Here is a 16,412-nt window from a genome sequence, read left to right as displayed (position 1 = left end):
TGTTGCCTGTGCAGGGAACAGAAGCTGTCCACTTTGTGATTCAGTTGGGATGCAAAGAGGTCAATTGTTGGTTGACCCCAGCGTTGGAAGATTTTGGTCGCTACCACAGGGTCCAGAGACGACTCATGGGGATGGAACTGTCGACTGAGGCGATCTGCTACTATGTTCTGTATGCCTGCCAGATAAGTGGCCCGGAGATGCAAGGAGTGAGCAAGGGCCCAGGCCCAAATCTGTGCGGCTTCTTGGCAGAGCAGATAAGAGCCTGTTCCTCCCTGTTTGTTCAAGTACCACATTGCAACTGTGTTGTCTGTTTGTATGAGAACACTCTTGTGTGAAAGGCAGTCCTGGAACGCAAATAGAGCATAACGTATGGCTCAGAGCTCTAGGAAGTTGATTTGAAACTTTGCTTCGAGTTGTGTCCAAGTCCCTTGAGTTTGAAGGTTGTTCACATGAGCCTCCCAACCCAAGTTGGATGCGTCCGTGGTTAAGGTTACTTGAGGAACTGGTTGCTGGAAGGGCAGACCTGTCAGCAAGTTGGCCTTGTTTGTCCACCAAAGAAGCGAGAGACGAGGTTGGTCGGTTACAAGGATCTGGGATGAAAGAGGTTGAGTGGCTTGTAGCCACTGAGATTTCAAAGTCCATTGAGTTATTCTCATGGCTAGCCTGGCCATAGGACTGACGTGAACCGTGGAAGCCATCTGGCCCAGCAATGTGAGGAATTGATGGGCTGAGGCTGTTTTCTTTATACGCAGAGATGTAGCTAGTCTGGAGAGCGTGTCTGTGCGGTCGTTGGGCAAGAAGGCCTTTGCGACTGTGGTGTCCAAATCTGCTCTGATAAAGGTAAGGAGGTAAGATGGATTCAGGTGGGATTTCTGGTAATTGATGAGAAACCCCAACGAGTGTAGCAGATCGATAGTGAGCTTCAGCACGTTGAGAACTCCTTGCTTGGATTGGCTCTTGATTAGCCAGTCGTCCAGGTAAGGAAACATGTGTACACTGTTTTTGCATAGATGGGCCGCAGCCACTGCTAGGCACTTTGTAAATACACGGGGTTCCGTGGCAAGTCCGAAAGGCAGAACCTGGTACTGAAAATGTTGATGCCCCACTAGAAAACGCAAGTATTTGCGGTGATGTGGGGATATGGGAATGTGCGCATAGGCGTCTTGAAGATCCAGAGAACAGAGCCAGTCTCTTTGCTGTAGTAGGGGGAAGTATGGTGCCTAGAGATACCATCCTGAATTTTTCTTTTTGTAGAAATTTGTTGAGATTGCAGAGGTCTAGGATGGGGTGGAGGCCGCCTGATTTCTTTGGAATTAGAAAATAGCGGGAGTAGAACCCTGTGCACTGCTGTGCCAGGGGAACGGCTTCCACAACCCTGGCGCTCAGTAGGATGGACAGTTCTAACTCTAGAAGGCTTGTGTGATCTCTTCTGATCCACAGTGGATTGGGTGGTGTATCCGGGGGTACCATGAGGAAATTTAGATGGTATCCCTGGGTTATGATGGATATTACCCATTGGTCGGTTTTAATGCGGCGCCAGTTGGTGATAAAGTGGTGTAGCCGACCTCCTACAGGCAAATCTGGTCTTGGATTTGTAGAGTGGCTGCTGTTCTCTGGACAGATTTCAAAATCCAGAGCTGGGCCCGTTTGCGGGACTGGCTGAGATCTGGATGTCTTGGCCTGCCGTGGATGTCCTCTCTGAGGTGGTTTGGCTGGTCTCATGCGAGATGTAGGTGGGTAGTACTTGCGTGAGCGATAAAAGGGTCTTCTGGGGTCCCTTCTTGTGGTCTTTCGAGCAGAGGAGGGAGCTTCTGTAGAGACTGTGGAAAGCTGACACAGGGTCTCATGATGATCTTTTAGTTGAGCCACTACGTCTTATATCTTGTCACCAAAGAGATTATCTCCGGTACACGGGAGATCAGTGAGCTTGTCTTGGACTTCTGTTCGCAAGTCAGATGCCTTAAGCCAGGCCCATCTTCTGGCTCTGATTCCAGTTGCTGATAAGCGAGACGCCATCTCAAAGGAATCATATGCAGCTCTGACCTTATGTTTCCCTGCCTCAAGGCCTTTCTGGAGAATGGCAGTGAGGTTTTCTTGTTGTTGTTGGGGGAGAGAGCCCACTATCTCTTGGACTTGCTGCCACAGATTCCTCTGGTATTGTGTCATGTATAATTGATAGGCAGCTATGCGTGACACTAACATAGAGCCCTGAAAGACTTTTCGACCCAAACCATCCAAGAATTTTTGTTCCTTTCCAGGGGGAACTGAAGAATGAGGGCACAGTCTCCTGGCCTTCTTTTGCGTAGATTCCACACTACTGATTGGTGGGGTAGCTGTGGCTTCTGAAACCCTGGAGTGTGCTGAACCAAATATGTTGCATCTGTCTTTCTATTAACTGGTTGGACAGTGCAAGGGTGCTCCCATAGGCGATGTTGCAGATCCAAGAGCACTTCGTGGACTGGAATGGCTATAATTTCTTTTGGGGGCATCTACAAATTGAAGGACTTCTAATGTTTTGTGACGTGTGTCCTATTCAGTGACTAGGTCAAAAGAGATGGTCTCTGACATTTCCTTTATAAAATTAGTAAAGGAGAGGTCTTCTGGTGGAGACAGTCTCCTTTCTTCTGGAGGAGATGGCTCTGAGAGTATGCCCTTTGTAGAAGTGTCGGTGTCAACATCCTCCCATGGATCATATGGGGTATCTGGCTGAGATCCCGAGGGAGGGAAAAAGAAAATTATTCTTTACCTGCTAATTTTTGTTCCTGTAGTACCACGGATCAGGTCCCCCTTCCAGCAGATGGAGTCAGAGAAAACTTCGAAGGCTGCTCCCATATAAGCTAGTGCACTCTCTGTCATCCTTCAGTATTAAGAATATCAAAGCCTGAAGAGACAAGATGGATAGATCAAGGTATAAAACCCTTTCAACTTGAACAACTGTACAGTGTGTACTAAACTTTAAGAGGCAACTAAACTTGCAAAATGAACCATGAAACAGCCACTAAACATGTGGTATACAGAAAACAATTTGAGCAGAGAGACAATCCCAATCCCATAAATCCTTAGGGTGGGCATCTGGACTGATCTGTGGTACTACAGGAACGAAAGTTAGCAGGTAAGGAATAATTTTCTTTTCCCTGTACGTACCCGGATCAGTCCAGACAGTGGGATGTACCAAAGCTTCCCTACTTAGGGTGGGCTCCGGATAGCCCTGCTCAAATGACCCGATTGCCAAAGGAGCCAAAAACCGGTGGCTGAAGATTCAAACGATAGTGCCGAGCAAAGGTATGTTAAGACTTCCAGGTGGCTACTCAGCATATCTCCTGAGGTGAAACGGATTGAATCTCCGCCCAGGAAGCCGCATGAGCTCGGAGGGAATGGGCCTTGATGCTCACCAGAGGCTGTTGACCGGCACCAATATATGCTGAGGCAATGGCCTCTTTCAGCCAGCAAGCAATGGTAGGTTTCGAAGCCTTGGCCCCCTTCTTTGGGCCATTCCAAAGTACAAAAAGATGATCCAACAAGCGAAAGTCATTTGTGGCCTCCAGATAGCGAATGAGGATGCGCTTAACATCAAGCTTGCGTAGCTCACAGGAATCTTCAAGTTGAGAAAGACGGAAGTTCCACCGTCTGATTCATATGGATCGCGGAAACAAACTTGGGTAGGAAAGAGGGTACCGGCACAAGGAAACTCCTGAATCCATGAAACGGAGATAGGGCTCCCTGCACAATAGCGCCTGAAGCTCCGAAATCCTGCGGGCGCTCTTGAGCGTAAGATCCTTGAGTGTAGCGGCTCGTAGCGGTTCGAAAGGTGGGCTGCCTAGAATTTGAAGAACCAAGTTGAGGCTCCATGAGGGACACAGAGCGTGTACTGGAGGCTTAACGTGTTTCACTCTCTTGAGAAATCGGACGATGTCCGGGTGAGAGGAAAGGGGAGTTCCTGCCGGTGCTGGATCAGGGTACCAAGGGCAGCCACCTGCACCCTCAGGGTATTGTAGACCAATCTCTTTTCCAGTCCCTGTTGCAGGAATGACAGTATCTGAGCCACTAAGGCGCTCCACGGCAAGACACGGAGCCACACCAGGTCTCGAAGCCACACCAGGTCTCGAAGCCACACCAGGTCTCGAAGACCTTCCAAACTTGGACATAGACAACGGACATAGAGGTCTTCCTAGCTTTGAGGAGGGTCGAGATCATGGCCTCCAGGTATCCTTGTCTTCTCAGCCGGCGTCTCTCAAAAGCCAGGCCGCAAGACAGAAGCTATCTGCCTGGTCGAAAAATACTGGACCCTGGCGCAGCAAGCGTGGTACATGTCCCAGGTGAAGAGGGCCATCCACTGCGAGGTTGACCAAGTCCGTGAACCACGGCCAACGTGGCCATTCTGGCACCACCAGAATTACAGGACCATGGTGACTCTCTACTCTTCGGATTACCTTTCCCACCAGGGGCCATGGCGGAAACACGTAGAGGAGAATGTGCTGTGGCCAGGGAAGGACTAAGGCATCCACTCCCTCCGCGCCATTCTCTCTTCGCAGAGCTTTGGCGTTCCGTAGAGTGGCCATCAGGTCCAGGTGGGGAGACCCCCACCGACTGAATAGAAGTGCCACTGCTTCCTCGGAGATTTCCCACTCTCCGGGATCTATGCGATGACGATTCAAGAAGTCGGCTTGAATGTTGACCACTCTGCGATGTGAGAGGCCACTAGGCAGGAAAGGTGGACCTCTGCCCAGGCCAGCTACTTGTCCGTCTCCCGAGAAACGTGATGACTCTTTGTTCCCCCTTGACGACTGATGTACACTACTGTTGCGTTGTCTGGCAGAATCCGAACCGCCCGACACTGGACTAGGGGGAGAAAACGCTTCAACGCCAGGCGTACCGCTCTGGTCTCCAAGCGATTGATCGGCCAGGATGCTTGCAATTCCGTCCACGTCCCCGTGCCGATTTCGTCTGACAGACCGCTCCCCAACCTGAGAGACTGGCGTCTGTGGTGACAATCATCCACTGAGGGACTGCCAAGGTTATGCCCTTTAACAAATGATCCAGGTTGAGCCACCAGGCCAGACTGTCCTTGGTCTTCTCTGGCAGTGGGAGGTTGGCCTGAAATTCCCGAGAAACCGGTTTCCAGCGGGAGAGCAAGGCTCTCTGCAGAGGACGCATATGCGCAAAAGCCCAAGATACCAGATCGATAGTGGACGCCATAGTGCCCAGAACCTGAAGATAATCCCAAGCTGTGGGAAGAGAGCGCGAAATGAATTGCTGTACCTGGGAGATGAGAGCCCAGGCCCGATCCGGACGCAGCAGTACCTTGCCCACAGCTGTATCGAAGTGTGCTCCTAGGACATCCAGGGACTGAGATGGAGTAAGGCTGCTCTTGGAGAAATTGACCACCATCCGAGGGACTGAAGAGCTGCAACACTGACTATCGCTTGTTGACACTGGACCAGAGACTTTGCCACTGCGCCTAAAACTTTCACCAAGATCATGGTGGTGGAAGCAGCGGCCCTCAGAAAAGAGGGGGTGTTGGTTCACTCATATCTGGACAATTGGCTCATTCAAGCGAAGTTGGAGGACCTTTGCAAGCAGGCGGTGGAGGTGGTCCTTCCATGTCTGAGATCCCTGAGCTGTATTATGAACCTAGCCAAGAGCCACCTTTCTCCTTCTCAGGTCCTGGAGTTCTTAGGCGCCCACTTCAACCCTAGTGTGGGCAAAGTCTATCTGATGGAGGACCAGATTGCAAAGCTGCGGGTATAAGTTTGGAATCTGTTGGACACCCAAGTGCCCAGGATCTGCGATTACTTGCTCAGAATCCGCGCTGGAGGGGAGGGAGCTGGACCACCAGCTGTTACCCTGGTGCCCAGTAGAGCACTTTTGGGGTCCCCAACCCCTGCTTGTTCTCACTTTCTACCAGGGGGATGGTCCCACCAGGACCTGCCAACCCCCTGGGAGGATAAAAGCAGCTTCCTGTATCTTTTTTTTTTATTATTTTTTTTTTTTTTTACTTGAGTTCAGAACTGCAGGATTTGTACCATCTCCATCTACCTGAGACAGAGAAATACTGAGGAGTTGCAGATGGCACACCGGATTATAAGGTGATGCCTGAGAAATTTTCTCTGCTCCATCTGCTGGAAGGGAGGCAAAACCCAGGAGTCTGGACTGATCTGGGTTCGTACAGGGAAGAAGGGATTGCAGGTGGCACACTAGATTAAGTAGCAATGGCAGTAAAGCTTTTCTTCTCAGTCTCCATCTGCTGGAGGAGAGGCAAAACTCAGGAGTCTGGACTGATTCGAGGTATGAACTCAGGGGATTTTTTTTTTTTTTTTTTAAGGAGAGACCAAGGGTGAAAATAAAGAAAACAAGAAGAATGTGCTGGAAGGCCCCCTCTGTTGGCTCCATGGTAGACACAGTCAAAGGAAGCTGTCCCTCTCCCCAGAGAGCAGGAACTACCACCAGAGGCCAAATCACTAACTTATCTGTGGAGCCCCATGGCTCTAAAATGGCAGGCTGATCAGTTATGGTCAAATTTGCGACATCAGGAAATGTCTTTGCCCCTATACACCCACACACAGTAGCTCAGTCATGGCTGGGCCCTGCACATCAGATCCACCTTCTTCCCCTACACACCCATGAGAATGGCTGCTGGTGCTGGCACTGGTGTGGCGCAAGCCATACATGCCACATGGGCTACTATACTTCCATGCTCGGCTGGCCTTACATGCCTCCTCCCCTTCCCAAAATGTACTCACTGCCCTTGGGGAGGCTTTAAGATGGGTTCCATCACTGCAGCAAGCCAGATTCACCCTACTCCAGCCAGCTATCTCAATTTCCATGTTCTTCTTTATACAATTTTTTAAAAAAACTTTATTATTACAGCGAGAAGAGGAAGGGGGAGCAGGGAGATGTGAGGAAAGACCGAACCACACCACAAGCACCTAGTCAGAACCACCTCATTTTAGAGGTACTGACAAGGCTTCCCCAGGTCTCAGTTAACTCAACTGGGGGAGGATCAGACCAGAGGCCGGTCATCCCAAGAGACCAAAGGATCCTTTCACCAAATCTTCCTCTGTCCCTACAGCAACATGAGGATACTACACTACCATCTGCTGGAGACAATACTGACAGGGTGATGACAGAATGGGACACTATAGAGGGTGGCATCAGTAAACCAGTTGCTCTCTGCCTCTCTCCGCTGGTAGGGGAGTATAACCCATTTTTCTGGTCTGGTCTGGCAGGATGAAAAGGCAAACTCTTTTACCTGGCATATGCTACTTTCTTTGAAGCTGTTGATTTCTTCCTCTTTCTGGCCGAGTGTAGCCTGCCCTTCTACGATTCTGTTGTTAAGTTTTGTTACCTGGTAATTGAAGAAGAGGAACAAAAATGGCAAAGTTGAGAGGGAGGAACTCTTGCAGCCCTCTTCATCCTTTCTGCATACAAGAGAGAAGGCAGGAACACTGAGACCAAATGTCTTACACACTGACAATGTTTATTCAACTACTAATTTCATTGTACTAAAAAGAAGGCAGGACAAGCTATCTCCACACAGCTAACAAAAGCTGCCCAGTTACCATTTGATGCAGCAGAACAACTACAAAAAATGGTTCTCAACTGAAACAACTGGTAGTTAGAACTCAGAAATAACTTATTCCTTTGAAAACAGAAAAAGATATATAGATACACTTTGACCTATTTCATCCTGCTCTATTGGCTTCCAATTCAATTAAGGTGCTATGAGAGCTTTCATTCACAACTGACTGGGGCTTTTCCCTTATAATCCCAACTCAGCCCAGCCATTGCTGTGACAATCATTGTCCAGAGGCCACAAACTGTGACTTCTTCCAAAATCCAGCTAATATTGACCCTAAGTCACCAATGTGCAATGACTCCCTTCTCCCCCACAGGGGCTATGAACATGCCCTCAACAGCATCCCCAGCCCTGGCTGGCTGTATTAGAGTGAGGTGAAAGGGGACGAGAAGATTGTCTAGATGTGAACATTATCTAGATGTGAAAGTATGATCAGAGGTTAGTACAAGATGTGATGGTAAAAGTATGTTCTTACAAGGTTAGCAGCAATGCAACCAGAACTAAATTAGATCGGTGTCAGGAAATACTTTAATTAAAAGGTAAAAACCAATGCATTTCCTGACACCAATCTAATTTTGTTCTGGTTGCATTGCTGCTACGTTGGATCGGCTTCCGTGTTGTTTTCTGGGACCTTACAAGGTTAGCATGCAGATAGACAACACTGCTTAAAGAAATTACAGGCTTGTGGGGTGTGGGTAGGCCCCCTGTTTTCTCCCTGCTTTTCCTCACTCCCCCCCATTAGCCCACCTTTCTTCTAACTTGAAGTCTGCAAGCTTCAAGGTCACAAGTAGAACTCACAACTCACAGACCAGCTACAAGGTAGTTTCCTGCATAACTAAGACTAGGTTAGAAGCAGAACTCTCCTACATAATTAAGATTAGGTTAGAAACAGAACAGCTGCAGTTTCACACAGAAGAGTTTGGGAGGAAGCCCAAAATATAGCATAAAAGCTAAGAGAGACAGACTGAAAATTCAGATTCAGTAAGGAGAGCACCATTAGTCAACTGAAGACCCAAGACTGAGTTTCCAATACTGAGATCCCAATTTCCTGATACTGTCTTGTAAATAAAAAGATATTTACAGTGACATGTGAGAGACATGTCACTGTAAATATCTTTTGCTACTGCTTTTTATTTGCATATAACCTTTGGTATCTAAGTGAATATAAACATTTATAATATAACCTGTGTTTTGTTTAATTGACAGACGTTGTCATAAGCACTGTTTTATACATATGTGATATAGAGAATATAGCTTTCATATTTTCACATAGGGTGTAAAGTGTGATTATTATTTTCTTAGTGTGTTTTATATGATCTAGACTAGCGGTTCTCAACCGGTGTGTTGCGGTTGAGAACCGCTAGTCTAGAGAAGCAATATTGAAGTATTGTTGGTAAAAATGAGGCAGCCAAAAATCATAGCAGGTTGGATGTAGAAGGAGTTGGGATTATACTGGAAACAAGTTCTTTAAAACAGACTGTCCGTAGGCTGAATCTTGTCATCCTTCTTTGTCCAAACAGTAATGAGCTGCAAAGGTGTGAAGAGAACTCCATGTTGCTGCTTTACATATGTCAAGAATTGGCACTGAATGATAGTGTGCTACTGAGGTTGACATTGCTCTTACTGAAAGCGCCTTTACTCGCCCTTGGAGAGGAAGGCCTGCTTTTTCATAACAGAATTCTATACAATCTGCTAGCCAGTTGGAGAGAGTGTGTTTGCCCACTGGATTACCCAGTTTGTTTGGATCAAAAGAAACAAAGAATTGAGTGGATTTTCTATGGACTGCAGTGCGGTCTAAGTAATATGCTAGCGCACGTTTACAGTCCAAGGTATGTAAAGTCCTTTCACCTTGGTGAGAGTGAGACCTTGGGAAGAATGTAAGCAAAACTATGGATTGGTTCAAGTGGAATTACGTAACTACCTTGGGGAAGAATTTTGGATGTGTACAAAGAACCACTCTGTCATGTAGGAATTTTGTATAGGGTGAGTACGTGACAAGTGCTTGTAACTCACTAACCCTTCTAGCCGATGTAATGGCTATGAGGAATATAGAAACATAGAAACATAGAAACATAGAAATGACGGCAGAAGAAGACCAAATGGCCCATCTAGTCTGCCCAGCAAGCTTCACACATATTTTCTCTCATACTTATCTGTTTCTCTTAGCTCTTGGTTCTATTTCCCTTCCATCCCCACCTTTAATGTAGAGAGCAGGGATGGAGCTGCATCCAAGTGAAATATCTAGCTTGATTAGTTTGGGGTAGTAGCCGCCGCAATAAGCAAGCTGCACCCATGCTTATTTGTTTTACCCAGACTATGTTATTAGCCCTTATTGGTTGTTTTTCTTCTCCCCTGCCGTTGAAGCAGGGAGCTATGCTGGATATGCGTGACGTATAAGTCTTCTCCCATGCCGTTGAAGCAGAGAGCCATGCTGGATGTGCATCGAAAGTGAAGTATCAGGCCCATTTGGTTTGGGGTAGTAACCGCCGTAACAAGCCAGCTACTCCCCGCTTTGTGAGTGCGAACCCTCTTTTCTTCTCCCCTGCCGTTGAATCAGAGAACTATGCTGTATATGCATTGAAAGTGAAGTATCGGCTTATTTGATTTGGGGTAGTAACCGCCGTAACAAGCCAGCTACTCCCCTCTTTGTGAGTGTGAATCCTTTTTTCCACATTTCCTCTTGCTGTTGAAGCTTAGAGCGATGTTGGAGTCAAGCCTGTGTATGTTTATTTAATAAGGGTATTGACTCCAGGCAGTAGCCATCATTCTGGCGAGTCACCCACTCTTCATTGGCAGCCTCTTGACTTTATGGATCCACAGTGTTTATCCCACGCCCCTTTGAAGTCCTTCACAGTTCTGGTCTTCACCACATCCTCCGGAAGGGCATTCCAGGCATCCACCACCCTCTCCGTGAAGAAATACTTCCTGACATTGGTTCTGAATCTTCCTCCCTGGAGCTTCAAATCGTGACCCCTGGTTCTGCTGATTTTTTTCCTTAGGAAAAGGTTTGTCGTTGTCTTTTGATCATTAACACCTTTCAAGTATCTGAAAGTCTGTATCATATCACCTCTGCTCCTCCTTTCCTCCAGGGTGTACATATTTAGATTCTTCAATCTCTCCTCGTACGTCATCCGATGAAGATCCTCCACCTTCCTGGTCGCCCTTCTCTGTCTTCCATGTGAGAAATTTAATATCACAGGAATTCATAGGTTCAAAAGGAGAACGCATGAGCCTTGTTAACACCAGATTAAGGTCCCATTCTGTGACTGGTGGCCATATTGGTGGTTTAAGGTGAGTTAAACCTCTCATAAATCTACTGACAAGAGGTTGTATGGATATTGGTGCATCTCCCATCTTGTTATGGGAAGCCGAGATTGCACTTAAATGTACTCGTACAGATGAGGTCTGGAGACCAGAGTCTGAAAGATGACATAAGTAGTCTAGCAAAGAAGGTGTGGGGCAGGAGAAAGGGTCAATTTCCTTTTGTGTGCACCACAAAGTAAATCTTTTCATTTCGAAGAATAGCTCTTTCGCGTGGAAGGTTTACGGGAAGCTATAAGCACTTGAGAGACATTAGATGATAGAGACTGAGTGGTTGTAAGATCTAGCTTTCAACATCCATGCTGTCAGAGATAGGGATTGAAGGTTGGGATGGCGCAACCTGCCCTGATCTTGAGTTATGAGAGTGGGAGCCACACCCAGGCGAATTGGCTCTGCGATTGAGAGGTCGAGAAGTATGGGAAACCACATTTTTCGAGGCTAATGTGAGGCTATTAGTATCATGGACCCCTTGTCCTGTTGTAGTTTCACTAGAGTTTTGGATATTAGCGGTATAGGAGGATACGCGTATAGAAGACCTGAGTTCCAAGGGCGAGCAAAGGCGTCCTTGGCTGGCTGGTGTTTCTGTTTGTGCAGATTGCAGAACTTGTCCACTTTGTGATTCAGGTGTGATGCAAAGAGGTCTATTGTTGGTTGTCCCCAACGTTGAAAAATCCTGGTCGCTACTAAGGGATCCAGGGACCATTCGTGAGGCTGGAATTGATGACTGAGGCGATTTGCAATTATGTTGTGGATGCCCGCGAGATAAGTGGCCCAGAGAAACATTGGGACCTGTTCCAAATCTGTGCTGCTTCTTGACAAAGGAGATACGAGCCCGAACCTCCCTGTTTGTTCAGGTACCACATGGCTACTGTATTGTCCGTTTGAATCAGAACAGTCTTGTGTGAAAGGCAGTCCTTGAACGCATGCAGAGCATAACGTATAGCTTGAAGTTCCAGGAAATTGATTTGAAATGTTGCTTCGAGTTTTGTCCAAGTACCCTGGGTTTGGAGATTGTCTACGTGAGCTCCCCAACCTAAGGTGGATGCATCTGTAGTTAAAGTTATCTGTGGGACTGGTTGTTGGAAGGGTAGGCCCTTGCGCAAATTGTCTCTGTTTGCCCACCAAAGGAGAGATGAACGTAGCTGGTGGGTTACTCAAATTTGAGACGACAGTGGTTGAATGGCTTGTATCCATTGTGACCTTAATGTCCATTGGGTTATTCTCATGGCTAATCTGGCCATAGGAGTGACGAACTGTGGAGGCCATGTGACCTAGTAAAGTGAGAAACTGATGAGCTGTCACTTGTTTCTGCGAGTGTAGCGAGTTTGCTAATAAGGAGAGTGTTTCTGCCCGATCCTCGGGTAGGAAAGCTCTTGAAAGGATGGTGTTCAATTCTGCTCCGATGAATTGAAGCAGGTGAGACGAGATGATATGGGATTTTTGGTAATTGATGAGAAACCCCATCAAGTGCAGCAGAGTGATTGTTCGTCTGAGAGAAGCCAGAGCTCCTTGTTGAGATTGACTTCTGATGAGCCAGTCATCTAGGTAGGGGAAAACATGTACACTTTCCTTGTGTAAGTGTGCTGCTACTACTGCTAGGCATTGTTGAAAAGACTGACAAACTGAAGAGTAGTAAATCACCTGGACCGGATGGTATACACCCCAGAGTTCTGAAGGAACTAAAAAATGAAATTTCAGACCTATTAGTAAAAATACGTAACCTATCATTAAAATCATCCATTGTACCTGAAGACTGGAGGATAGCTAATGTAACCCCAATATTTAAAAAGGGCTCCAGGGGCGATCTGGGAAACTACAGACCAGTTAGCCTGTCTTCAGTGCCAGGAAAAGTAGTGGAAAGTGTTCTAAACATCAAAATCACAGAACATATAGAAAGACATGGTTTAATGGAACAAAGTTGGCATGGCTTTACCCAAGGCAAGTCTTGCCTCACAAATCTGCTTCACTTTTTTGAAGGAGTTAATAAACATGTGGATAAAGGTGAACCGGTAGATGTAGTATTCTTGGATTTTCAGAAGGCATTTGACAAAGTTCCTCATGAGAGGCTTCTAGGAAAAGTAAAAAGTCATGGGATAGGTGGTGAAGTCCTTTCGTGGATTGCAAACTGGCTAAAAGACAGGAAACAGAGAGTAGGATTAAATGGACAATTTTCTCAGTGGAAGGGAGTGGGCAGTGGAGTGCCTCAGGGATCTGTATTGGGACCCTTACTTTTCAATATATTTATAAATGATCTGGGAAGAAATACAACGAGTGAGATAATCAAATTTGCAGATGATACAAAATTGTTCAGAGTAGTTAAATCACAAGCAGATTGTGATAAATTGCAGGAAAACCTTTGAGACTGGAAAATTGGGCACCAAAATGGCAGATGACATTTAATGTGGATAAGTGCAAGGTGATGCATTTAGGGAAAACTAACCCATGCTATAGTTACACAATGTTAGGTTCCATATTAGGTGCTACAACTCAAGAAATAGATCTAGGCGTCATAGTGGATAACACATTGAAATCGTTGGTTCAGTGTGCTGCGGCAGTCAAAAAAGCAAACAGAATGTTGGGAATTATTAGAAAGGGAATGGTGAATAAAATGGAAAATGTCATAATGCCTCTGTATCGCTCCATGGTGAGACCACACCTTGAATACTGTGTACAATTCTGGTCGCCGCATCTCAAATAAGATATAATTGCGATGGAAAAGGTACAGAGAAGGGCGACCAAAATGATAAGGGGAATGGAACAGCTCCCCTATGAGGAAAGACTAAAGAGGTTAGGACTTTTCAGCTTGGAGAAGAGACAGTTGAGGGGGATATGATAGAGGTGTTTAAAATCATGAGAGGTCTAGCACGGGTAGATGTGAATCGGTTATTTAGTCTTTCAGATAATAGAAAGACTAGGGGGCATTCCATGAAGTTAGCATGTGGCACATTTAAAACTAATCGGAGAAAGTTCTTTTTTACTCAACGCACAATTAAACTCTGGAATTTGTTGCCAGAGGATGTGGTTAGTGCAGTTAGTATAGCTGTTTAAAAAAGGATTGGATAAGTTCTTGGAGGAGAGGTCCATTGCCTGCTATTAATTAAGTTGACTTAGAAAATAGCCACTGCTATTACTAGCAACGGTAACATGGAATAGACTTAGTTTTTGGGAACTTGCCAGGTTCTTATGGCCTGGATTGGCCACTGCTGGAAATAGGATGCTGGGCTTGATGGACCCTTGGTCTGTCCCAGTATGGCATGTTCTTATGTTCATTTCGTGAACACGCTGGGTACTGAGACAAGTCCGAATGGTAGTACCCTGAACTGGAAATGCTGTTGACCCACCAGGAAACACAGATACTTGTGATGAGGAGGGAATATTGGAATGTGAGCATAAGAGTCTTGTAGATCCAGAGAACAAAGCCAATCTCCTGTTTGAAGAAGGGGAAGCATGGTGCCTAGAGAAACCATTCTGAACTTTTCTTTCCTTAGAAATTTGTTGAGATTTCTGAGGTCTAGGATGGGACGTAGGCCTCCTGCTTTCTTTGGAATGAGGAAATAACGGGAGTAGAATCCTCTGCCCTGCTGAGTCCGGGGCAATGGTTCTATGGCTCTGGCTCTCAGAAGGGTGGATAATTCTGCTTGCAGATGAATGATGTGATTTTCGTTTAGCGAGAAAGGTTTTGGAGGAGAGTCTCTTGGAATCGATAGGAAACCGAGTTGGTAACCTCGTGATATTATTGAGAGTACCCATTGGTCTGTTGTTAATTGGAACCAATGATTGTAGAAGGAGGAAACTCAACCTCCTACTGGCAAGTTTGGGTTGGGATTGTGGAGATGGCTTTTGCTCTCTGGTGCCTGCCTCAAAAACCTGCAGCCGGTCCCGTCTGCGGTGGCGGTTGAGGCCTAGTGGTTCTAGGCTGTCTGGACTGAGATCTTTGTTGTGGGAGAGAAGATCTACCCCTGGATGTCGGTGGATAATACCTTCTCGGCCTATAGAATGGTTTTTCTGGCTTCTTTCTTGGTGGACAGCGAGACGCTGACGAGGAAGAGTCTTGCGGGACCGCCGATAGTTGGCGCAATGTCTCTGTGTGTTCTTTTAGTTGGGCCACTGCGTCCTGGACCTTTGACCCAAACAGGTTGTCGCCTACGCAGGGCAAGTCCACCAGTTTATCCTGTACCTCAGGCCTGAGGTCAGAGGCTTTTAGCCAGGCCTAGCGACGTGCACTGATTCCTGAAGCAGCAACTCATGAGGATGTTTCGAAGCTGTCGTAAGCTGCACAGACTTCATGCTTTCCAGCTTCTAGTCCTTTATGAATTATTGTTTGAGCTGCATCCTAGTACTGTTGAGGTAAGGAGTCAGTGAGTTCCTGCATTTGCTTCCATAGATTCCTCTGGTATTGCGTCATATATAGTTGGTAAGACGCTATCCTGGAGTTAAGCATAGCTCCTTGGAATACCTTTCTCCCTAGAGAGTCCAGGAATCGATGCTCCTTCCCTGGTGGAGTAGAGGAATGAGGTCGTACTCTTTTGGATTTTTTCTGAGCCGACTCAACTACTACAGATTGATGTGGTAACTGTGACTTTTGGTAACCAGGAACATGTTGCACAAGATATGTAGTGTCCACTCTTATTAATTGGCGAAACGGAACATGGATGTTCCCAAAGCCTGTGTTGTAATTCCAGGAGTACTTCGTGGATAGGAATGGCCAGGACTTCTTTGGGTGGATCCACAAATTGTAGGCCTTTCAAAGTCTGCTGCCTTGTATCTTCCTCAGACACTAATTTGAAAGGGATTGTGTCTGTCATATCTTTGATGAAAGTAGTGAAGGATAAGTCTTCTGGTGGAGACCTTTTCCTTCCTTCAGGAGGAGATGGCTCAGACATGAAGCTTTCAGATGAAGAATCTGTATTTTTCTCCTCCCATGAGTCATATGGAACCTGTTTGGAAGGAGAAGTAGGAGAAGACCCAGGTGGAAGTGATGGAACCACTGGTCTGAAGAGTCCTGAAGGTCCTGGTTGAAGGTCATCAAGAGGGCCTTGTCCAGGAACATCCCCTAGTCCTACAGGCTTAGTAGGGAGAGGTTGCGGTGGGATGGCACCGACGAGGGCGTCGAATCTATCCATTAGCATTTGAAATATTGAGAATTCCGGTTGCCCTGGAGCCCCAGGCATGGGCACTGGCATCGGGAATGCCATCAGGATCGGCATTGGTGCTGGTCCCGGCATCGGTGCTTGTCTTATCCTCGGAGATGGCCCCGGCATCGGCGCGGGCACCAGCATTGGCACATGCACCAGCATCAACAATGGTGTCGGCTTCAGCGTCGGTGGTCGATGTTCCTGAAACGCTTCACGCACCGCCTGGCGGATGAACCCGCTCAGTTCCTCCATAATAGCTGATGCAGGCAGAGCAGCTATATGTGGTGGCGGTGGGGGCGTCATCGGTTCTACCACAGGGCCCTGTGGAGGCTCGATGTCCGGCACCTCAATCGATGGTGAACGCCTCGGTGTCAAAGGCC

At 46.9% G+C, this 16,412-nt stretch overlaps 1 protein-coding gene across 1 annotated transcript in view; it reads right to left on the bottom strand.

Moving 5' to 3' along the window:
• Nucleotides 1-16,412, bottom strand: part of GOLGA1 (golgin A1) — a 266,236-nt gene that overhangs the window by 78,630 nt on the left and 171,194 nt on the right. Inside the window, exon 13 of the mRNA XM_029610990.1 lies at nt 7,250-7,345. Coding sequence (XP_029466850.1) covers nt 7,250-7,345 — 96 coding nt within the window. The remainder of the gene's footprint in view (nt 1-7,249; nt 7,346-16,412) is intronic.

Source organism: Rhinatrema bivittatum, chromosome 8, assembly GCF_901001135.1.
Source record: "Rhinatrema bivittatum chromosome 8, aRhiBiv1.1, whole genome shotgun sequence".
NCBI lineage: Eukaryota > Metazoa > Chordata > Amphibia > Gymnophiona > Rhinatrematidae > Rhinatrema > Rhinatrema bivittatum.
The sequence above is the reverse complement of the archived record's forward strand: the minus strand, read 5'-3'. Positions and strand labels throughout refer to the sequence as shown.